Source organism: Colias eurytheme, chromosome 2, assembly GCF_061535395.1.
Source record: "Colias eurytheme isolate Ceu_HAF_F1 chromosome 2, ilColEury1 Martin Lab GWU primary, whole genome shotgun sequence".
NCBI classification, from domain to species: domain Eukaryota; kingdom Metazoa; phylum Arthropoda; class Insecta; order Lepidoptera; family Pieridae; genus Colias; species Colias eurytheme.
Genome location: NC_142981.1, coordinates 11,277,088 through 11,302,607, shown reverse-complemented (window position 1 = coordinate 11,302,607; position 25,520 = coordinate 11,277,088). Strand labels below are relative to the sequence as shown.

Below are 25,520 nucleotides of genomic sequence, written 5' to 3'. Positions count from 1 at the left end.
TCAGTAGTAAAGGCGTGATTGAGTAACAGACAGACAGACAGAGTTACTTTCGCATTTATAATATTAGTATGGATTAATAATACTTGATTATACAAACAAAACATAACAAAGCAGAACAATATTACAAAAAGGCATCATTTGTACAGCAGGCGGCCTTGTTGCTGAACCGAAATCTCTACCAGCTAACCTGGGCCTTAGACAAAGTAACAATTAAAAAACGATAACGAAGTTAGAAAAGGCAAAAATGTATGGGATTGACATTAGATAGACCACGTGATCTAACGCGGCGTATGTCAATCCCATACATTTTTGCCTTTTCTAACTTCGTTATCGTTTTTTAATTGTTACTTTGTCTAAGGCCGCTGGTAGGAAAGGAAATATATGAAGTTTATGGGATAGCGCATATTGAATACTTATAATTAAAAATATTAACATACTACACGATACTTTGTCCATTTTAATCACTCCACCAGCATCTATCAATATTCCACACACTATATCATCCCTTCCCTATAAATAAAATAAATCAGAAATATACCATCAACACTTGTCAAGGCAACTAATTGCGATCCATCCAATACTACAGTATTTTCTATTTGGCATCACTTCGTAATAGTTATCGACTTTTATCTCAGCTTGTTATAAATCAAGCTGGAATACCGCGATAATGATATTCGCGGTTTAATAAGGATTAGCGTATATTAAAAGTTGTTATCAATTAGCACATGAGCGACATACCTTATCGGTGATAGTCTGGTTGTGATCAGATTACTGGCACTAGCGGTTTTGATGTACCTTTAGATTATTTTAATTTTATTGGTAAATTGTGGATAGTGATTATAGCCGATATAGTCAGGGTTCTTGCAGTAGACTCAATAATTTGCAAATAGCAAAAATGTTTAACTCTTAACGTGATTCTAAGTTAGGTTCAATTGAACCTAAAATTGATCAAAGAAACAAATGAGATTTTTTAGATAGTGTGTTTAACAAGAACAGTGATAATAGATAATAACCATGTAGTTATTGTACTCTCTAATTTACAATATTATCTACAAATGACCCATTGAACTTTGCACCATCAACACTTAACAACGAGACGAAAGTAGGTAAAAATGAAGGACGAAAGACATCAACATAAACCAATCATTTTATTATTTCAATAACGTGATAATAATGTAAAGGTTAACAAAGATAATGAATAAGAGATATTAACGTCTGTCAATCAGCTTTTTCAACTTTTATAATAAATCGCTCCTCGCCACCCGCCTACAACATACCACCACCCGATCTATCGTACCCTTATCTATTCTTCTAACTCCAGATAGGCTATGTACTAAGCCCCATGTAATTTATACCTGTCAATAAACTTAGATTACACCGTGATAGATGTTTGTTTCTCGAACACTTCTTTTTCTCTTAACACTCCAGTGTAAGATCATGCATGAATTAAAAAATGGGCTTAAGATTTATGGATACTAAGAAGTAGGTATATATGATTAAGTGGTCTTTTGAAAACGATTAAAGATGAATAGATATTTACTTAGTATAAAGTAACACAATGTTAAGGGAATATATTGAAAAATTTCTCACCTAAAGGGGTTTTATTCGAACTTTAACCAAGATTAAGAAAACATGACGTAGGTAATATATAAAGTTAGGTACAACTTTTTTTGATAGCATCTACACTAATATTAAAAATACACATTAAATCCAACAGTCTAAAGCTACTACATACGAATCTAATATTATAAAGGCGAAAGTTTGTAAGGATGTATGGATGTTTGTTACTCTTTCACGTAAAAACTACTGAACCGATTACAATGAAATTTAGCACACATATAGAGGGTAACTTGGATTAACACATAGGATAGTTTTTATCCCGGAAATCCCACGGGAACGGGAACTATGCGGGTTTTCCTTTGCAAACGCGGGCGAAGCCGCGGGCGGAAATCTAGTATAAATATAACTAGGCATTTTTGTCTACAACAAAAATTATCTCAAAACGTTGCAGTAATGACAATAAGCCATCACTTATAAATACAGCAATTATTCCACCTGCATTAATATTTTGTTACTGGGCGCTTTGCCAGGCTCCACTAAGGTTCTTTATTGCATCAGCTGGTATCTAGTATCCACTATCCTGCTTGTAATACACTTGTTGTATAGCATGTATGGAATATATTTACCTTCCGTTTTAATATATGGGCCAAATTTATTTAGACTAAAATTATAAACGCGAATGTATCTGCTTGCTGGTAACGCCTACTAGGTCTACTGTTAAGCACTGAACTGATTCTAATGTAATTCATGATAGAATGAGATAGAGTGGACTTTCGGAAATAACATTGGCTACTTTTAGTGAAAAAAGGTAAACTTTCGTTAAATAGGCGATGGAAAATCTAGTATTTTGTGGTCAGTTCTGTTTTACTGTTAATGTATTGAACAATGCAATGCCGCCCATTTACGGATACTAATTGTCATTAATTTGCAAAAAGTGTCAATGCATGTAGCTCAAAATATAGGATAACTTATTATATTCCATCGCACCATAAAATTACTCGTCTTTAAACGTTCCTATTCCTTCTCATCCTGAACTACTAATTACCCCCTTTGTTCCACCTTCGTAAAACATTAGTAATTCTCGCTACGATACCGACTAATCGTTTCAATTCAATTTGAAATTCGTCGCACACCCCAACACATCAAACGTTTGCTTTATTCAATGCACACTGCGTGACGCGAGCGGAACGATTGTAAATCGATAATTGTTCGATTCGAAAACGTAACGATTAATCGTAGTATAGAATATGTGGCGTCGAAATTGTTGATAGGGGCTTAATTAACACGAAGGTGGGTATGATTTGACTGTTGACCTTCTTGGTTTTTTTGAGGAGTGTTTTTTTTTATTTTGAAGTGAAACATCTTTTAGTGAGTTTAAAATTTCAAGGTCGCGTCATGGCAATACCGTCACGTCATGGAATAAGACGACGATTTTGGTATCTTTAAATCTTGCCAAAGAAGTTTCACTTTTGACACGTGTGCTCGACACACACATTTTTTTTTCAAAAATATTCATTTCTATAATATTGTTTCATCTATGGATCATATAAGTGTGCTCCTTAAAATCAAATACGTATGTTCGTAGTGACATTAAACCAAAGAAATAAAATAAACAAGAACACAATTACAATGTTTTATGAGAAGATCCCATCAAAGTGAGCTGCCATAAATTTAACAACAAACCAAATAAATTCACAAATGTATACAGCTCACAAAAAGTTTTGACGGCGAAATCCAAACTTCGCAACTATTTCGTTCATTCTCATTAATGAGTGTATTTCGTGGATTTTAACAAGCTTTTGTTTGATGTCGAGATATTTCATTTCCATGTTATAATAATAGTACAGTCGCAATGAAGCAAATGGAAATTATTTAGTTGTTAGTTTGACGCTGAGTTTTCAATCAGTGTGTTTTAAAAATAAAATGTTTTTCACTATAATAATTATATCGCAGCTATATTTATGCAGTTGTAAGTAAATATTTTAAAGCTCTTTACATTTAAAAATATGCTTCTAAAAAAAGATTAAAATAAAAAAAAATATACTGTTGGGGTGAAGAACCTCGTTATGTTCTTTTATCCTTTAAAACGTATTGATTTATAACTCTTCCTTCTCTTCTTATAATGAACTAGCTGTGCCCCGCGGTTTCAGTCGCATTGCTCCGCTCCTGTTGGTCTTGGGATGATGATATATAGCCTATAACCTTCCTCGATAAATGGGCTATCTAACGCTGAAAGAATTTTTCTAATCGGACCAGTAGTTCCTGAGATTAGCGCGTTCAAACAAACAACCAAAAAAAAAACAAACTCTTCAGCATTATAATATTAGTATAGATTTTCCAGATTTAATCATAATAAGCGTATGTTGTAAATTTCATAAATGTGAAGAAATGAAAAATTTAATTGATCCGCAACAGCAGAAAAAAGAATCTTTTTAATTCTAGCCAAGTATTCGTATTACATGAACCATACTTGAGTACAATCATGCCCTCAATAAGAAATAGTGTCAATAAACCACAGAGCAGCAAAAAGTTCCGCCAACGAGACATCAATAATCTCCTTTACCTACGCGGGAAAAAATTACTCTGTGATTCAATAATGCCTGCTTATAAATCAACACAGATCTATAATGGTGTGGTATTTATTGTTCAGAATTTATCCTTAAATCGTCAAATTAAAAAATATGACAATGTACAATAATTATGTTTCTATCATTACATAGCTCGCTGTCGCTGTCGCACAAAATCGCTGTCGCTGTCTGTCCCTAAGTATGCTTAAATATTTAAAACTAGGAAACGGATTTTGATGTTTTTTTCATAGATGGAGTGGTTATTGAGAATGGTTTTTAAGTAAATAATTTACTAAGAGGAATGCTAGTTTAAAATATATAAAACACTATACACACAAAAACTCCCTGAAAGTACTCTTTTCACCGTTTCAAACTTAACCAGTGTCTCAAATTGTTTCTCATCAATAAACCCAGTAGGACCCTTTCACACAACGATAAAAATAGCGCAGAAATTACCATAAATAATGGTTGTACAAATAAATCAATAGAAAAACCTCCCAGCTGCAAATCCTACACGGTTGCAAGTCCGCGCCATTGGACATGTTCAGATAAATTATCAACAGCAAGGTGTTCGAATATTAATAGACAGACTTAAATAACACGTTTTAAAATATTACTTCAGTGACTTCTCATAGTCGTAAAGTAATGTTACTGCCGCGACGGGAATACAAGTTGCGAGATAAAATGGCTGACGGCGTTTGGACTGTATGATAAATAGAATGCATATAAAATTGCCTAACTTGACTTTATGCGGGAAGTACACTAGCTGTGGTATGGCAGATGGCAGGAACCAGGATAAATAATCAAAATGATATCATGAAATTGATGCAATAGCAGTTGTATACCATTGATTGAATGTACTTTAAAAGAAAACAGTTTGAGATTTTGAAGTATCTCTATCTTTGCTTGTTGAGCTTTGTGTGTACAAACAAAATAATATTATATTGTTGAAGTGTTTTTTTATACTTTCTTTAGTTATTCTTACTTCCTTTACTTTTTATTGGTTGTCATATTTGAAAATGTTTGAATGAATACTAAGATTTGTCTTCATAAGTTTGAACTCGAGAGAAAAATGCTGAGCGTTGATATACCGGCTAGTTAAAAATACCTACATAAGCCATCCTAGTTAATGGCAAGAATTTCGCAATCTTAGTGTTAATAGTATGAAGTTATGTAGACATTGTGTTAATTTAGATTCTTTATATGATAGCGATGTAGTTAGAAAATTGCGGCGGCTTGTTATACGCTGTAAGTTCGCTAAGTTATGACTTATGTTATGGTTATGATTTATACGCGGTAGCTGTGAGAGGAGTGTAAAATAAACAGAAAATGTGTGACATTGTGTAGCTATTGCACGCCTCATAAGCGAAGCGTTGAGGTGGGTACTACTGTCACTTCGCGCAAAACATCTGATTTTTCAAACTTAAAATGTCTTTATGTATCATACATTGCACTTGTAAGATAATACATACACACACATATTAAGAAAAAACACTATTTTTAACGTTCATGATATTTTTGATGTCATTTTTGTTATTTAAACTAGTTAAAAAACAGTTTAAAAAAGTTCTGTCTTGGACGTCCGTGTGTCTGTATGTGCGGATCCTTTTTCTTGTTAACACGATAGCGACCGAAATACTTTACTAATCGAGTCTTTTTTTTTCTCTTACGCTTGAGTATGCTCAGGAATAGAACCCTTTCATTTTTCAGGGTCTGATTCGATGTGGTTTAATTGTTATTAAATAAACAAAAATAATAATTAATAAATATTTATTTAAAAAAAATTATGAGGCGTGCACTTTTGGATTTTCCAAATTATTTTATTAATATTACGAGGATACGAGGAACTTATCCCAGTTCTTTTTTTGTAAGTAAAATCATAGTTTAAACTACTGCAATAGTTAGAAAGTACGTGATTTTCACCGTTTCGTCTTCTGCTGTACACAATCTATCTGTTATCTTAAAATTTAACAAACTAAGCAAGAAGATTAACCAAATTATATTCGCTTTTTCTAGCTATTTATAGGTGAATTTGACTTGATCACGGCTCACAAAACTCGTAAGTTCGTATTTCTGTTTCCCTTTGATCCATTGCAAACGATTATACCCCCAAAAAAACTATTTTTAAAACCGTTAAATCTTCAAGACACGTATAACAATTGTACAGACTGGCCCACTCATTACCAAGCTACCCACATCAATGAGTTAGCAAACCATTCCCAGGAGCACGCCGCAAATAGACCGTGATTTATTGCCCTAATACCACCATTTAATGCCAGCATTGATCAGCTACATGTTAATATTGGAAGAAATATATCGAGAAACGTCGGGGGTGAAGCACCAAGGTAAGGCTTGGGTAATGTAATCGGTCCTATGAATGAATATTTATTGCCACGTTATTTTACAAATACAGTAATATTATATTTTGTAACGTAAAAATAAAATAATTATTTTATTCCTTGCTTTACAAGGTTTAGAAATTAAATAATTTCCTCTTTATATTTTAATTCATAGGTAAATTTAGGTAACGTTTATAGAAATTAAAGAGGTGTTATAAAACTTTTGCTGCATATCAATAATTGCAATCTAATTAGAGACTATATTTAAAAGCAGACATGAATTTACGCTCATATTAAAATTTTATAAAACCGACATCCAAAGGTTTACAAGACCAGATGAATACGCCATTGATAAAAGAAGCGGTCACAGCGAGCGAAAAATTTGCTAATTTAATTGCTGGGCGTGTTTGATCATCTTCGTAATTGGAGGTTGCGGCTTTAGTTACATTTTCTGATTTATTATATGGTTTTACTTGCAAATTAACTTGTTTTATGATCGAGATTAGTTCAATGTTTAATATTTTAACTGCATTAAAGATTCGATTATATTATCGATATATGCTTTAGATTTTACAATCAAAACACCATTAGCATAAGCAATGTTTAAAGTTTTATCTTTTAGCGCTGCATGAAGCTTGTATATTTCAATTATTTTAGTGGCAAAGCTTTTATGTTATAATTACTTATCTATTATTGATTTACCTTTAATGAAAACTCATTTACACAGCAATAATGAATATGAAAATTGCTTTAGAAGTATTAAAAATATTGGAATAAAACATGCCAGTAAAACCAGTATTAGTAATGCTAAGGATACTCAATGGTTCATATCTCTAGATCAACAATATGAAATACTGCAATCAAGATTAGAGCGGGCCTAAATTGCTCCCAAATAGGCTCCTATCTAGATAATTTGTGTCGCAAATTACTACCCTTTTGGAGCATAATACTATTTACGGATATATTGGTGACTACACTGAAAAGTAAATTAATGATAAGATTAACATTATTTTATAATAATTAGGTTTTAACAAAGGTATTTGTTAGCATAATCTGTTTAAGGGCGCTTTGACGGTAAAGGTAAGTCATTAATAAAAATAAGATATAGTAAAGGTCGTGGAATGAACCTTGTGGAACCCCCATTATTTTCCCATTATTATCCAAATTTAAGTCTTGCAATAAGTGTACGTACTTAATAAGTTCCAGACAACACAATAATTAACTTCTCCTAAATTTTCTATATGATTTGTCGAGCTAAAGATTAAAGCATTCTTAAATGACCGCCCAAATAGGTTTCTGTCTAGATAAAGTCCATAACAAATCACCGCGCTATTAAACCGAGTTATTTATATGGCACTGGCATAAAGTTGAGATTAATCCTTTGAAATGAAATGAATCAACTACATCATACGTGCTATAATGAAGACGTTACAGTTATTGAGCAATCAGAATACATTGAGCGATATAATCAAGAGATATTCGTAGTGATGAATTTTGAATACTCTCAAATGAAATACAGTTTGTAGGCTAAAATGTTAAAATATACGTCCATTATATAATGGTTGAAAAAAATATCGATTATCAAACGTAGGAACACCCATATTATATATAGTTATGTGACTTTGGAGACTCTTAAACATTTATTTGGATTTATTTACCTAAAGAATTTAAATGATAACCCTATAAAATGCTATAAAGGAGACGATTTTTTTTGTTTGGAGAATAGGCCCACCTCAATTTCTTAGCGTATATTAATGAAATGTGTGTTAATTTGTTCCTTGAAGTCCCCAGATTACAGTGGTGACATTATTTTTACATGTTTTAACCGGAATCCTTAGAAACACGATGTGCAAACATTTACCTCATTCCTACATAAAAACTAACTGATAATGAGCGATTTGTCTTGTGTGACCCATCTGAATTATTGGGTATAATATATTTAAATTAATGAATAAATAAATATTAGAAAACATCACATACATTGTCACGATTCCAAGCTCGGAAATCGGAAACAGCGAAGTTACCACAAACACAGAGACCCGATTTGGTTATAAATAGTATAGAAAATAAGTGATATAAGTGTGTGTACCTCAAGTTTCTGGACCTTATGCGATTTTAGCGAATGGGAAACTGATTAAATAAGAAATTATTAGTTAAGTAGGTAGGTAGGTACGTGATTTATGACTAGGAGTAGGTACATAATATTAGGATAGGTATCCATTTGCACAGCTATGCTATTATTCATGTTCTATTGTAATATTAAACGCTCTTAAGTTGTAGCAATTACATTTTAAAATAGGAAATAAAAACATTGTTTATGTTAAAAACATTACAACTACGACAGGAAGAATCTGACGTCTATCAAAGCAGCCAATAGATGTAACGTTTCGTTACACGGATTTTTTTAGCTTAGTAGAAACAAATTGTTTTATTTGAATTTAAAATCGCTATCAATCACATTCTTCCATATAAATAGGAATAAAAACAGTTTCTAAAGTGATTTGTTTAAGGCAGTTTTTTTTCGCTTTTTGGTTTTATTTTCATTCTATCGATAAAAACGTTTCGTTCCAGTTATTTTTAATGTTGGCCATTGTTCTTGGTTTCTAGACAACACTACAGCAGGGATGATATCAAAATAAAGCTTTTTAATTCGATTTCATGATTCCGGTTTCGTTTGTAAAACAACGAAGCTTCAAAATTCATAATATAATTTTATATTTTTACACGTTTTTTTTTATTACTATACGTTACCGAGTCTTGGTGGGCCCACAAAAAATAGTCTCCTTTAACGAGACATAAAATAGAAAGAGGCAAAGAATTGAAAGTGTCGCATACATTCCAATGGTGACAGCAATGTACATCAAAAAAGTGTTTCCAATAAATCCACACATCAAGTGAGTCTTGAAAGAACACGCCACATCAGAAATTCCCTCAAGTTTTTATATTTCCAAGTCCTCGCTTAATCAAAATAAACAAACGCTAAAAATAATTCAATACATGTAAGGAGTGAAGTAGGAAAACCAGTCCTATTTAAAAACAAGTCGCCAGCAAAAACTAATCTGCCGTCTTAGAAGACGGACGGAGATAATCCGATGTCTAGATGGCGCGCCTATTAGATGCAAGGTAGTGACGTCACGGCCTATCGGTGGGTGGTATATGGGAGAACATGTAGCGAAAGTTTAGTAGTAAAGAGGTAGGTCGTGTAGTTATTAGATAGTTGGGTGTTTGCCTCAAGTTATATTATAGTCGTCTTGTATAGAGCGCGTCAAAGTTAGCTGATTTCCGTCGAATATGAAGCATGTTTATTGTTTTACTAGCGGTCCGCCCCGGCTTCGCCCGTGGTACATGTTTACGTTTTCTCTACATAAGAACCATCCTCGTGCTTCACGGAATATAATAAAAAAAGAATTATCGAAATCGGTTCAGCCGTTCTCGAGTTATGCGCTTACCAACACATTTTGCGATTCATTTTTATATATAAGATTTTATTTTACAGAGATGTTAAGCATAACAACATACTTCTTTATGTAATAAGATGCTGTAGTTCGAATAAAGAGCTACAACTATGTTGTGACGTTGCTTTTCAAAAGCTGGTGTATGCAACAGGTTGAGGCGACAAAAAAAAAAATAAGTTAATCAAATAAACGTATGAGTTTTAATTACAAAATTTTAACGATAGTAATCTACATTTTAATGACTTTACAATTGCATAATTTTATCAATGTCTTATCTTTTAAACTAACTTAAAAAAAGGTCAGTTCTTAATGCAACTACTGTCTCGATCAATTTCAAGTCTAGGTGTAGAGCGGAAGTATAATGTTTTAAGTTTTGGATATTAAATATATTCGCGATTTCTTCCAACTTGCACCACACGAGTAAAAACCAATTGTTGCCGAGCTTACGTTTAAGCTTTTTATTAAACGCGAGCGAAATCGCCGCACATAAAGGTAACAACCTACTTTGCGAATTCTCAGTACATACATTGAGCTTTAAAAGCATATACTTTAGAGCTTTTATGAGTACTCAATACTCGCAGCTTGAAGTACTCAATACATTTATAACATTTTATTTAAAGCATTATTTGAGTAGACGTGTTTGTTTTATTAAATAAAATTCGAATTGGTTTTAAATGGAGAATATTTTATTATGAACTAGGTTTCCGCCCGCGGCTTCGCCCGCGCAGTCAAAGAAAAACCCGCATAGAGACACAGACACAGTTACAGACAGAGTTACTTTCGCATTTATAATATTAGTATGGTTTTATTTAATAATTTGTTTTCTGTTTAAAAGACTATTTATCATAGTAAAAAAGCCTATTTATTTATGTCAAACATTTACAATTACCAATTTAGTCAATGGAAAATGATGTTGCTTTTTTGAAGTTTTTCCTTTTCTATATTAAAAGAAATATTATTGTATTTGCCTTCAGAACACTCTGTACAATAGGATTCACGCATGAACGAAAAATTACTATAAAACGCAATCTTAATTAAAATCTTCACACAATTAAAACCTCGTTTTTTACGGGCACATTAAAGTCATTGTTTTACAATGCTTTTAAAATGTTTATCACCCATCTTATATTATTATTGTCCATTATTTTACGAGGTGTAAACGTAGTTATTAATTCTTAAGGAGGCTGCTAAGAAAAAATAAGTGAATTTATATGGGAATTTTGCGGCATTTAATTAAATTTACAAAAAAAATTAAAGGTCTATTAAAAGACATATTTTAAGTGTGAAAGAAATCGCTTGTTAAAATTGTGTTAGGTATCTGACAAAAAAATCATTAAAATTTACACACAAACACAGAGGCTGTAGCCTGTATTGCTATGACGCGACCTTGAAGTTATACTCTCAACGCGCCTTTAAGAAGTTCCACTTCAACAAACTGCCAGTTGTTCTGCGTATTCACCACCTAAATCGCAATGTAATAAAACTTCCAGTCCCACCTTCCTAGCCTCGTGCTGCATAGGCGGCACAATACCCAAATCTAAATCGCAAAAACTTCCAGCGCATACCTAGCCAGCGCACCTAACCATAGGCAGTGCAACCATACCTAAATCTAAATCGCAAATCTAATCCTACCTTCCTCGCCTGATGCTGCATCGGCGGCGCGATGAGCCTCAGCGGCGGCGGCGCGGGCGGCAGCGCGGCCAGCAGCGGCGGCACGAGCGGCACCACGCCGCCCATCGGCAGCGCGACCGCGAACTTCTGCATGCCCATCGTCCACGGCACGAACCACCCGCCGCCCGCCTGCATCGCCCCCCCGCCGGCCCCGTACCACGCCAGCTCGCCGCCCGTTACCGCATCCACGTTAACACACTTGGTACGGGGGCATTGGCTACACTACCTGTGAACAAGAGAGGGGAAGATTAGAAAATGATCTAGTAAGACAAGTTTATATGGAACGAAATAAATGTGAAATAACACATGTTTCTTGTGATAAGTACTATATTCATTATGCAAATCGTTTTTGTTTAAATTATAATTATGTACACGGAAATATCATATATAAATATTGACACATTGTATTAATTGGTCTGGGTCAAAATCTGGCAATAATTTTCTCCAAGTCAAGTATATTATTTAATTTTATTGATTTTCATAAACTACAAAGTTGTAAGCTGACTTCATCTGTATATATCGTGATAATCACATTGAGATAAAGATAAAAACTTCTATTACCTACATATTTGATTCAACACCACTAAACAAACTACCCGAAGCAATAGCACTCCTTCGACTCTGCGCCTACATTCAAGTATTTACGTTAAATATTTAAATAAGTACAGGAATTCGGGTCAAACGCCCCTAATGAGCTATCATTAGCCTGGATGAGGGTTATTAGCGAGATGAAAATGACATAGCATATTGTATGGCCGCACTAAACTTTTCCCTTGTGTCAAAGGTCGGAAACGGCGGGATGGCCATTTGTCTGACGTATGGAAATAATGTTTTGTTGGGCTCTGTGCCGCTTTTGGTCCGGCCACAACGATTTTTATGGTTCGGAGAACACGATAGTTTGGGTAATATTGTGTTGGAATGTTGCGGCTACTCTGTGCTGCAGAAATACATTTTTGCTAGTTACATTGAGAAACTTCGCCTGAAAATCATATTATGTTTAATACATACATTCATTTTTTAGAATATGAGATTATAGATCGATCTATTTATTTATATATCTCTGTTAAACTAAGAAAATGAACCATAAAGAGCTCTACTTTACAGTCACGCATAATTATAACCAATTTATTTGCCATCAATGCTTAAACATCGTTATTTCTGTCTCACAAATTTCTTCATAATAAGAAATGATTCTCTTCCTAACGGATGATTAAATTTTGACATTTGTTCTATAACACATGTCAGAATCCAACCGCCCGTAAGCGTTTCTTAGAATCTTTTCTTATAATAGAAACTGAGCATTATTCGTCTCTTATTCCGACATAATATGTCATCAGATTATAATTGTAATTGATAGATGTCACTCATAGGGTTATGACGTCATATTAAATGATTTTACTCATTTTATTAAAGCTGTTTTCTTTCGAAGAATAGCGAAAACATGCTCCTGAAAATCGAAAAGTACAGACTTCAATCCCAAAACAATAAAATTAAATGATCAAGATACGAAACGCGAGATAGATTTTGTGTAGATACAATAGATTTTTATAAACTACCACAACGATCTCGTATCATTAGCAGATGTGAAGTGACCTATACGAGTATATATGCTCCATAAGCAGAAATGGACAATAAGGAATTGTAAGAGGATGCTGATAATTTAGTCGTACAATAAGATCTTGAATGGCAACTAGCCGCGACTATGAGTTAGTTTGTCAATGGGAATATACTCTAAAATAGTTTGGAAAATCCAAAAGTGCACGCCTCATAATTTTTTTTTTAAATAATTATTTATTAATTTTTATTTTGTTTATTTAATAACAATTAAACCACATCGAATCAGACCCTGAAAAATGAAAGGGTTCTATTCCTGAGCATACTCAAGCGTAAGAGAAAAAAAAAGACTCGATTAGTAAAGTATTTCGGTCGCTATCGTGTTAACAAGAAAAAGGATCCGCACATACAGACACACGGACGTCCAAGACAGAACTTTTTTAAACTGTTTTTTAACTGGTTTAAATAACAAAAATGACATCAAAAATATCATGAACGTTAAAAATAGTGTTTTTTCTTAATATGTGTGTGTATGTATTATCTTACAAGTGCAATGTATGATACATAAAGACATTTTAAGTTTGAAAAATCAGATGTTTTGTGCGAAGTGACAGTAGTACCCACCTCAACGCTTCGCTTATGAGGCGTGCAATTGAACCAATATTGCATCACGCTGCGACTTGAGAAGTTTTACTTTCTTCTTCCTTAATATAAACTGATTAATAGCCATGGTGTCTTAAGACTATCACAAGTTGTTTAGTAAAATCTTATTTTTACATAAAAAAGTGTTACATCTATGTAGTACGCCCTATGTAATACACCCTTTAACTTCTACCACAAAACCTCCTTGACCCTTACAGATAAATTCCTTACAAACGACCCGACCATTTCTATATCCCCATAATTCTGTCAATACACGTCACCCACATCGAATCACTGGGAACGGCTTGGCCGTCCACAAATTACTGGTATCTTGGCTCTACTGAATCCCTCGTTTATATCGCAACATGTCAACAGCAAGGCTGGCGTGTTAGAGCCGGCGATTTACTGAACGACCACCAATCTGTGTGATTTGATGACGTAGTTACGTCTGCGATTTTGTGTTACCCGTTTTACATGGATATTGGGTCTATGGGCTTTTATTTTTTTATATCGTATGTGACCGGTAATATAAGATGCAAGAAATAATGTTAAGAACTCAATAAAATATAAAAAAAAAAATCAATACCAACTTAGCCTTGTTTTCTACTAAATGATTTGACTCCTTATTTTCCGGTGAGATTGTTTCCTTTACACAAAAATAGTCTCACCAAGGCTGACACAGAAACGTCAATCTAGAAAAGCACACGACCATTCGATCGTAACCATGCGACCATCACTTTTATAGATCAAAGAGATACGTAAAACATCAGTGACGGTAGCTGAAAGAATACACAGCAATTTGTTTTCTTGGCGGTCTGTGACCTGCGTTTAAAATTACAGTACGTCACTATCCCATTCACGTCGTTTAGCTGTAAAGTACTATGTTTATACGATTATATAAGAATGACGATCTTTCGTCTACGCTTTTAACTGCTAAAGAACCTTGAAAATAGTTCGCTTACATCTTTGAAGACACTTCTTTTAAGTTCATAATTCTGGTTTAGAGCTGAGCCGTGAAATACGTTCCCAAAATTTAGTGCAGTAGGTGGCCCATATTTGCGACATTTTCTTTTATTTACAATGCCTTATAATTCTTACCCTATTGGAGGTTAACAACCTGTCTAATTGTTTCGCTTGTGGGCGTTATGTTTCGTCTTCTATGGCAAGAACGTTCTCTACTTTTTTCTGAGACAAATGTCTCGTGAAGATCGTCTGAATGAAACTTGAAGTGACGTCAATAATAAACGTTGCATAGTAAAACGTCTTGCTCCGTTTTTTATTTATATTTTCACACGGAAATGCTGTATTTGTGTTGAAATGTGGCCAATAATTCAGGGATGTTTTATTAGTTTTTATCAAGAATAGATTCACAGGTTTTTTCTAAAAGCGTCTCGACTCGTTGAGTGGATAAAAGCGATCGATCAAAAGACATCAGAATATTATTTTCTCGTAAAGAAAGCCAGATGAGGCGTGTTGGGTATTTGTAGGCAATCTCTTATCCTAAACAAAATAAAGAATTTTGAAGAGCAGGTAAAATAAATGCTTTGAAATTGAAGTGAAAGATTTGACTAATTGGCGTTTAATATCTAAAAATCTAGAAGGGAAGAGCAGAGAATAAATATTTCGGGACTCCATGGGGATCCCATACTAAGCTTTCGCTTGTGTAATGGAAACCAGATTGCTGATAAACATACATATTTAATTTTAAATAAATACTTATATAGATAATTAACACCCAGACACAGAGCAATCATCTATGTTCATCACACAAATATTTGCCCCGATCGAACCCACGACCTCTGGCTTGGAAGGCAGGGCCACTACCAACCAAGCCAACCGGCCAGGCAGTTTCAGATATAAAACTATATCAAGATATAAATATAACAAACTAATGTTTTATATTATACGAACCAAGCATAATATCCCTTCATTAATAAATTGCAAACTCTTACCATTAACTGGAACTAGTCCTCAGGGACGGATTGGTGTCGTAAATTGCGTAATCTACTTTTCCTAGGATAGCTCATAAATATTATATTTTCCTTGATAAACTATCTTGTACATCTCATATTTATAGTTAACATCAAAAATGTATGAAACGAGAATACTAGGTAGACAGCTAAGCTCACAAACAAAAAAGATATAGCCCCGTTTTGTTACAGCATCTCGAAAAAATTGTCCTAAACAGATGATTCATCACGCATTGTGATGTCTTCAAAAGCGGTGCGATATCATTGTATATCGTATCTTATCTGAGGTCATTCCGACCTCACTTCCATAGAAAATAATAAGGCTTTTGTGTGTGAGCGTTATTGTGACGACGATCTCTCTACGGAGGTTTATTTCAGGAATATTTTCTGATGAGTCAGTCAGATGTCGACTTGAACAATTGAAGATTTTCTCCGAGATTCCGAATGGCACGATGTGCTTTGAGATACCCTGTAATACGGTTAATGATTTTATCCTAAACTGAGTCTTAAGGGATTTTACCAATTCATATAAACGTCCTACCGTCCCGACCTTTATATCGATGAAAATTACGTATTAAGCGTATTGGTACGTACTATTTGATTTGGATCTACACAAATCCATATTAGTCTGTGAATTCTCTGGATAGGTATTTACTGAAGTTTCATGACATGGTATTTAATACTGGACAAGCGTTTAACGACGTGTAGCCCTTACCTACCATATTGTTTGATTATTATATTTGTATTAATTGAAAAAAGTATAAAATCTTTTAATTTAAATCTAATTAAATTCAGTAATGAAAAACACGTAAAATTTGAATTAATCCTTAAAGATTACAATAATAATTAATTAAAACTATATCAATGCATTGACTTGAACTTTAGACCTTACACTTTTACTAGCAAAGTTTGTTTTTCAAAAGTTCAATAATCTTTATCTTACTCTAGCAGTTTTAGAATTATAAAATAGCGAATTTTATGGCACCTTCGTGACATCCTTCTGAATTTTTATGTTTGTCCTGTGGCATTCCTTCGGGGGAAAGATATTTGAATCAGCCATTCAGTAAATCCTTACAACGTATAAAGTTACAGGAAATCTTTTCCAAACCAATCTTTTGTGTATAACATACAGTTGTTTCAAAAGCATATTTTGATATATTAGCGACTAGCGGTCCGCCCCGGCTTCGCCCGTGGTACATATTTCGCAATAAAAGGTAGCCTATGTTCTTTCTCAGGGTCTAAAGATTGTATGTGCCAAATTTCATCAAAATCGGTCCAGTAGTTTATGCGTGAAAACCATACATACATACATACATAATTACAAACCTTTCCTCTTTATAATATTAGTATAGAAGTATAGATATAGATAATGTCGACTGTTTTACGAAATTACAAAACATAAAACTATATCCTAGCTACACATTAAAAATAATATTCTGTTGTAAATACTAGGTAAATAATATTAATGTAAAAATCTTGTATCTACATAGATTCATTTATAAACATGCAATTAATAAGCCGAGCATTACTCAAAGAAACGAGACACCGCAATAACTTCAAACAGACGCAAGCAACTGATGTTTATTTTATTTAAATAATCATTAACATATACCTCGTTATTTATAACAGCTTATGCTAGTAGTCTAAGATCCCACCGCAGGATTAGTGCGTTCATCGGTTTTTTGCTGAAAACCGAATTTTTATGTATATTTATAATTAGGAGAATATATATCGAATATATATATTAGCACCAGGCTGCCAAGATGTTGCGGCCAGGTGAAAAGCGGCAACCGTGATTTTTTAGAATTTTTATATCATTTGACGTGATGTAGACTACATTTTATTCAAAAAACAAGTGAACAAATTTTTTTCCCAAAAATCGATTAGAAAAATTTTAATTAAACATGCTTGCGGCCAAATTTTGATTGGCAACCTAGTCGATATATATTCTCCTTATAAATATACATAAAAATTCGGTTTTCAGCAAAAAACCGATGAACGCACTGATCCTGCAGCTGGATCTCGTACTATAGGAATAAAATTATCTACAAACGAATAAATCCATCGATGCTAATCAATTACATTCAGGGGATAGTGTGAACGAACCTTACACGCATCAGTCCCCTTACCACGATGTCTAAGCAGTATTATTTCCAGTGTGGAAAAAGGACAGCGCTATATAGGTTATCTAGCGCCATCACTTTCTCACACTGGAAATAATACTGCTATCAGACTTCAAGCTAACCGTGCGTAGTGTGAACAAGGCCTATCATATTACCGACTAGTTTTTCGCAGCCAACTGGTTTTTCTTTAATAGAAATGCAATTTATTGACTATAATCTCAAGTATTTCCTATCTTTATTTCATTGAATGTGTAAATAAATACTTGCGTGTGTGTCGTCCCCCTTAACAATTTTTACGATTTTGTTTTCATTTCTATCTATAGAAATTTCTATCTATAGGAAAGGTTTGTAATCATGTATGGTTTCCACGCATAAACTACAGGACCGATTTTGATGAAATTTGGCACATATAATCTTTAGACCCTGAGAAAGAACATAGGCTACCTTTTATTGCGAAATATGTACCACGGACGAAGCCGGGGCGGACCGCTAGTCAAATATAAAATGTGAATCTTTCTTGGACTTTATTGTTGTTGGCTACTTTCCTACTGACGTACATTTTGCTTATAGTCATAGCACATAATTATATTCTAATCTACTTCCTTTTAATGTTTAAACTTTGAGAAAGAAAAATACAATTTTATAGTTTTAAAATAAAAAGTTATTTATTAAGGTATTCTTCTTCAGCCCAAATATAATTAATTTTGACCGTTATTTTGTTCGTAAATAAGATTTACGAACGATTTTCTCTAAGGACATACAATAATACGAATATAATCTTATATATAAAATTCTCGTGTCACAATGTTAGTCTGCATACTCCTCCGAAACGGGTGGACCGATTCTCATGAAATTTTCTGTGCATATCGGGTAAGTCTGAGAATCGGCCAACATCTATTTTTCATATGTACCACGGGCGAAGCCGGGGCGGGCCGCTAGTAAGAATGTATTAAAATTATATCCAATACCATAAAACATGACATAAACAAAGCAAATAGGAAGACGTTTTGAATAACAATACTCTATATTAACTTCACGAATGATTTCAAGTGACAGGCCCAATATGAAATACAGTTTGTGACAGACAGAATGACAGGCGAACGTTTTGTAATAATATGTATACAATATGGGGCAAAGGTAACTCGATACGTAGCGAATTAAAATATATTAAAATATATAAATCAGGCGAATAAAGCAAAAATCGACAAGGCTGTTGTAAACGAGAACAATCTAAAATTAATAAGAGGTTTTTTTTTGTATGTTTGTAAGGGAACCTCAGAACCGATCTCGTATGTGTAAAAGACGTTGTTACTGAGCGACTTAGGGCTGATTTTTAAATCCTTGGTTAATACTTATTCGTCGAATAACGTATTAAACTACCATTTCAAAAATGTATTCTTTGCCCGTCTTTGACAGTTTACGGGTGACATTTTAATATTATCATGTAATACTTTATTGGGCGGATAAGTTTTAACTATGGATTGAAAAATCGGCCCTTAATTATAAAATAGTTTTTTTTATGTTCCGTCAATATTGGAATTAAAAAACTCACAAGTAAAAAGATCGTAGCTAAGTATAATATTTTAATTTTAGTTATATTTATTCCTTAACATACGGACAGTTCAGACAGAAATATCGTATTTTTTAAAAAGTTATAAATCTAATGCACCAAACCACTAACTTCTTATTTTACCTTAGATTGTTAGGCGTCTTCTCAAAAATTCACCAAGACATAACATAAATTTGCTCGAAGCGTTTAGCAAGTAATAAATTATGTTTTACGTGTGTTTTATTGTTGCTAAGACCCTTTTTGGGTGTCCAGTATAACATGTTTATTGGAATAAATATGGGTATTTATTGCGTGGGTCCCTAAGGTCACGTATACTCTATTTGTTCATAATTTCTTATGAATTTTCCTTATCCTTTGGCTTATTTAATTTACTTCGTGAAAGGGTTTTTGGTTTTCGTTTAGAAGATAATATTTCATATTATCTAAATTTTATTCAAATAGTTATAAAGTGCAATCTCTGAAAACATTATTTTTTCGCACTACTATTACTCCAAATCTACTGAATCGATATGGAGCTTTTTTTCAATACCAAAAATATGTAGAACACATGAATTCAAGAAAGTTCATGCAACAATACGAAGTTGGACGCTTTATCAGTATTTTTACGAATTACATAAATCCATATAATAACACAGAGGGTAATATTCCCGTACGAATTTAAGAATATTCCCTACACGTATCGCGAAGTTGTTTTCATATAAGATTTGCCGAAAGTATATTTCATCGCGATACGTGCAGTGGAACACAGCTGAGTCTTTAGATGTCAAAATTTCAACCAATCCTAGTTTATATCATCACTACATAGTACATATAAAACAAAGTCGCTTTCTCTATACCTATCTCCCTATGTATGCTTAAATCTTTAAAACTACGCAACGGATTTTGATGCAGTTTTTTAAATAGATAGAGTGATTCATTAGGAAAGTTTTAGTACATAATTTATTAGGTTTTATACAAAGCGGGCGAAGCCGCGGGAAGAAAGCTAGTTATTTGATAAAACACTAAACAAAATAAGCCCACAATGGTAATAACAAAAGGATAAATATCAATTTAATGGTATATAGAAATAATACAACAACATTGCGGACAACCGAATGGACAAACAAATCGATTTGTCAATCACAATAGATTTTTATCCGGTCGTTGCGTTTCAATACACGGGATATTAGCTATAAAATCATTTGTAGAAGTTATCAGGTCGTGGTGAAATAATAATACGATTTTGAAAGGGTTTCTTGTATTTTTAGATCAATATATTTTGCTATTTCGTTGACAAAAGCGCTTAAGTATCAAAATATAAAAAGAAATATGTATTTCTTATGTTAAACTTTAATACATGAATTTGTCAGGATTTTAAAATTTTAAAAATGAAAAAAAAAAAAAAATGAAAAATATATTTGTTTAAAAACCATAATATGTTTGTACGCTTTACACATATTCGTTTTACGCGTATTTATATAGGTAACGATACTCTTTTTTTATAAAACGTATTTAATCGCACATTTTCATTATCATTCAATTTCTTATGTATCATGATTCATGATATAATATTAACAACTATAAATCATAAACTACCAGTCTATCTTAAACATACGTAGTATAAAACTAAATCACATTCAATTTACATGTAAAAGTCGCCTATAAAATTCTATGCAATAAATGTACATCCTTAATACTTCAAACTATTAAAAGAACTGATGAATATCCCATAAAACCGTATCCATTACAAGATACGGCCTTCAAAATATTCCCATACGATAAAAGCCAACAAAAAGCGAAGGTCAACAAACCACATACTTTAGAAGCACAAAACGATCAACCGAGCATCCTTTCAACGCTCTAATCAATAGCTTTTATAATCGATATGATAGGTCCTTAAAATTGAAAGCCATTGCATTGCAATTTGAATCTAATAATATAGGGATAGAGACAGTATTTGTGTGCATTTTAAATTTGGGTCGGTTGTACCATAGTAAATAGAATACGAACAGTAATGTAAGGTAACTAAGCCTTTTCGATACAATAATTGCCTACGCAAAATTGAAGCGATAGGGATGTTACTTTGTTAATCTTTAATTCTTTAACTTATCAAAACGGCGATACTTCGCGGCCGTTGGACGAAGACGTTTCATGCTCTCTTCGAAATGGACACACGCTACTAATAACTCCACGACCGACGCGACGTCTGCTTACGAATTACGTTACGTTATGTTTCTGAGCCATTTCGAACGTCTTAAGGTACTTTCCGTACTGTTCTTCTCTGTACTGTGGTTGTACCTCTAAATGGGTTTAAATATTCGGGAATCCAAGCCGGTTGTTATTGTCCGAGTCATATTCGGGTCATTGTTTGAGGGACACCGCTGGACCATTGTTTGCCCTATTAGCGGCGAGATGACGCAATCGTAATGTAATCGATAGTCGATTAGATGACGATGATTGTTAAAAAGGATAACGAGTTGGGATTTGAAAAAAATCGATGGAATTATGGTTCCTTAAGGTGTTTGTAGTGAAGCTTGCTTGTATTTTTTAGCTTTTTTATTATTAACAATTCATGATGCTTATTTTTATATTTTATAAGTATGCTTCTTTTTATAACTTAAAAATAAATTTCAATGTGCTTAGAATCGATTTATGTCAAGATTTAAAAAAAATATAAATACCTTTTTCGGGTGCGTACGCATGAAATATTATAATATTCATTTATCACAATACGAATCAAGAATATATTATTTAATTTATCTTTTATACAGGTATTTTACATTTATACTACAACATTGTATTACAATACACATAACCCGTACCGAATACCATGAGTTGCATTAATTTCCACATGAATACGTTATAATAGCCGATAAGTAACTACAGTGATCACTGGAGTGGAATTTACGACTTCCCGAAGGCCGGTCCCAAATAACCATCCTATATCGATAGGATTTGCGTTGTGGTTGGCTGGTTTTATTCACTTATATGATAATATATTAGTAGCTAGAGCCCGTGGTGTCACTCGCTTAGTATATGAGAAAAAATTGTCTATGTAATCTACTAATCCAGTCTATAATCATGGCCTATTTTTTTGTGAAAAAGTAACAAATAAACATGCAAACATTGTTACAAACTTTGGCATTAAATTAGTAGGAAGTTCAAATACAGAACTAAAAATAGAAACTAGTTTATTTTAGACTGATCTTTCGATGAAAAAAAAAATGAAACAGATTTTATTTTCACTAAAAATAATCAAAAGTTTCAAGTTACATTTCAATGCGACAGCGTGCATATCATTAAGCGCGTCGCACAATAAACGAAAAAAAACGCGCGTTCCCATACCCACGCAAAAAGGCTACAAAATTCGAACGCGAAAGCATAATGCCTGCAAATTGAGAGCGTGTTCGCGCTCACCCTGCGACTTTTTCAAACTTTTGCGAATACGATAAATTACAAGATACTCTTGAACGGATGCGAAATAAATTTTGTTGTTGGACATTCGCTTTTCGGTCAGCAGCCGAATGGCCGAAGCAAAACGACACGCGACCGTCGGGCCCGTATACATTTTAGATGGAATACAGGAACACGTTGGCCGTTTTTAAAATATACGATGTTTTGTCGAGTTTCCATTTTTGATATTCGTGAATGGTATGCGCGCTTCAAGACCTTTGTGGGTTTCTTTTTGGGTTCGATAAACTTTTAAATTGATATGTGAGGTGAAGCATTTTTGTAATTTATCTTAATATTATGTAATAATTTATTACAAGCAATATAACATTTTAACATCTTAATTGGATGTTATCAATCAAAAAGTGCTGCCAAAAAATTATTAATATTTATTTGTTGCTAAAAAACTTATACAAAAACACGCACTAAAAACAAGAGGAAAACATACGACGTTATTACATTTTATTTATTACATACTTATTTTCAAATTTACTCAAATATTATTATTCATAATCCGCATAACATAAATACAACTAATTGCGACACACAAAACACGTTCCCGTTTTTCCAACTAAATATCTCAAGTCAACAGCCCTCAAAACAGGTTGAATATTCCGATCATATTTTATCCGAAGCCCCAAATGAGCTGCTTTGTAATGCAACAAATAAATATTTGGACTTATTTACGACTGTTGAAGATTTATAACAATATATAGCTACTTTTTGCCGTGTTTCGAATTTAATGATGTCACTCATTACTCGGTGCCCGCTGAGAGGAGGTGCAAAAAGGGAACGTTCAGCATATATCGGTCATAATTTACCTTTAATTAACGTGAGGTGCAAAAAATTCTGAGAGCGATTAAGAAATTTAATCGTTAAGAGTCACAGACTCTTCACTCTAGTGCTAACGCTTGAAACGCTTAATGAATGTCGAAAATTATTTCGAATATAAACTTGAATTAGTTTACGAGTACACCTATAGGCTATATAAGTGCGCTGATGTACTCCGATAATTATAAATGCAAAAAAATTGCAAATGATGGTTTTTGCTTAATCACACAATTCATTACAGTCATATGAAACTTGTAATGTATTTCCCAAAAACCTCTGTAATCATGTTTACTTTTTATCACATTTCGATTATTCAAACCACAAAACAGGTACTAAACAAAAACATACACTCAAAATCTTCCTTCAAATTTGTTGTTATTAAAAATACATTAAAATACGCGGCAACATGTACCAATGACCACTCATCTTTATTTTACAATACAAAAAGCGAAAATCGAGTTGACTGTCTTGTTAATACATACTGCAGCTGCGTTTTAACACAATCTTTTATATTTATGAATTAATGCTTTTTCCTTTCATTCGATACGTAATCAAATAATTAAGGTTTCGTAAATAATTAACTGGATACGTATCCAGGCAGAATTTTATCATGAGTTACGGCTGTTTAACTGAAAATTATGTTAATTTAAGGCACAATTGATAGCATTAAATGTGCATTTATTCAAGACCATTCGTTTTTATTTAACTCTTATAAATTTATCTCGTTCATTCATATATATATAAAAGACGAATAAAATGTTTGGATCGGTTTGAATGTTATCGATACGTGGTTTAAATTATATTTATAAAATGCCTAGCTTTCCACTCGCGGCTTCGCCCGCGTTTTCAAAGAAAAACCCGTATAGTTCCCGTTCCTGTGGGATTTCCGGGATAAAACCTATCTTATGTGTTAATCCAAGTTACCTCCTTTATGTGTGCTAAATTTCATTGTAATCGGTTTAGTAGTATTTGCGTGAAAGAGTAACAAACATACATGCATATACACATACATCCATCCTCACAAACTTTCGCATTTATAATATTATAGATTAGTAGGACTTTTTAAAATCGTGGACCACTTTAATCAGATTTAAATCAGTAACTTCTTAGTTTTTCATTTGTGGTTATAGCGGTATTTTATCATCAAATCACTTTATTTATAGTACTTGTAAACAGTAGCCATAAAAGTGAGTCATTTATTAATTATCCATGTTTTACTTTATATTCAGATTTCCAAGAATAATGGTCTATTTTAACATCAGTACCCTCAAGATCCTTATAAACAAGCTGAAGTTGTACTTTAGAAACTTTGTATGACTTTCCAAGTTATACCTTTGTTCGCGGTTTCGTACTTCCAACCGAGATATAATTTACACAAGTTTATACACTTAGATTGAGACGTTTTATTATATTCAAAGCAAAATAATTTTAAGCAAAAATAAATGTTAAAGTATTTTGTACCGAGCTTATTTGTACTTACTGCTATAATTCTTTTGAAACAACGTATAATTTTTCTCTTATTTGGTTTTGGGCATTTATTTTCTTATATTTCTTATTTCCGTTTCAAACTCCAGGAATGAGAAATAAATGGCATATCAAGCATAAACACTCAAATCCATCAAAATTGTTTAATTTCCATCCTCTGCGGAGTTTGCTGGTCTCCGTCGAAGTTGATTGCCGTGGCCTAATTTCAACCAGAAAACAATGAAATGACAATTTTACTTCTATCAAAATACTACGAAATAATTACAATCTCATCAATCAAAAGCTTTCAGTTAGTTAGTATTTTTACAACAAATTTAATAAATT

At 33.1% G+C, this 25,520-nt stretch overlaps 1 protein-coding gene across 4 annotated transcripts in view; it reads right to left on the bottom strand.

Moving 5' to 3' along the window:
• The window catches only part of LOC149910686 (pseudouridylate synthase RPUSD2-like), a 335,797-nt gene that overhangs the window by 51,259 nt on the left and 259,018 nt on the right, over positions 1–25,520 (bottom strand). For 2 of the 4 annotated variants that reach the window (XM_090115993.1, XM_090115989.1), the window contains one exon: positions 11,554–11,818. The exons of the other annotated variants lie outside the window; for them this stretch is intronic. In XM_090115993.1, coding sequence (XP_089972119.1) covers positions 11,554–11,727 — 174 coding nt within the window. In that variant the 5' untranslated portion in view covers positions 11,728–11,818. The remainder of the gene's footprint in view (positions 1–11,553; positions 11,819–25,520) is intronic. 4 annotated transcript variants of the gene reach the window in all.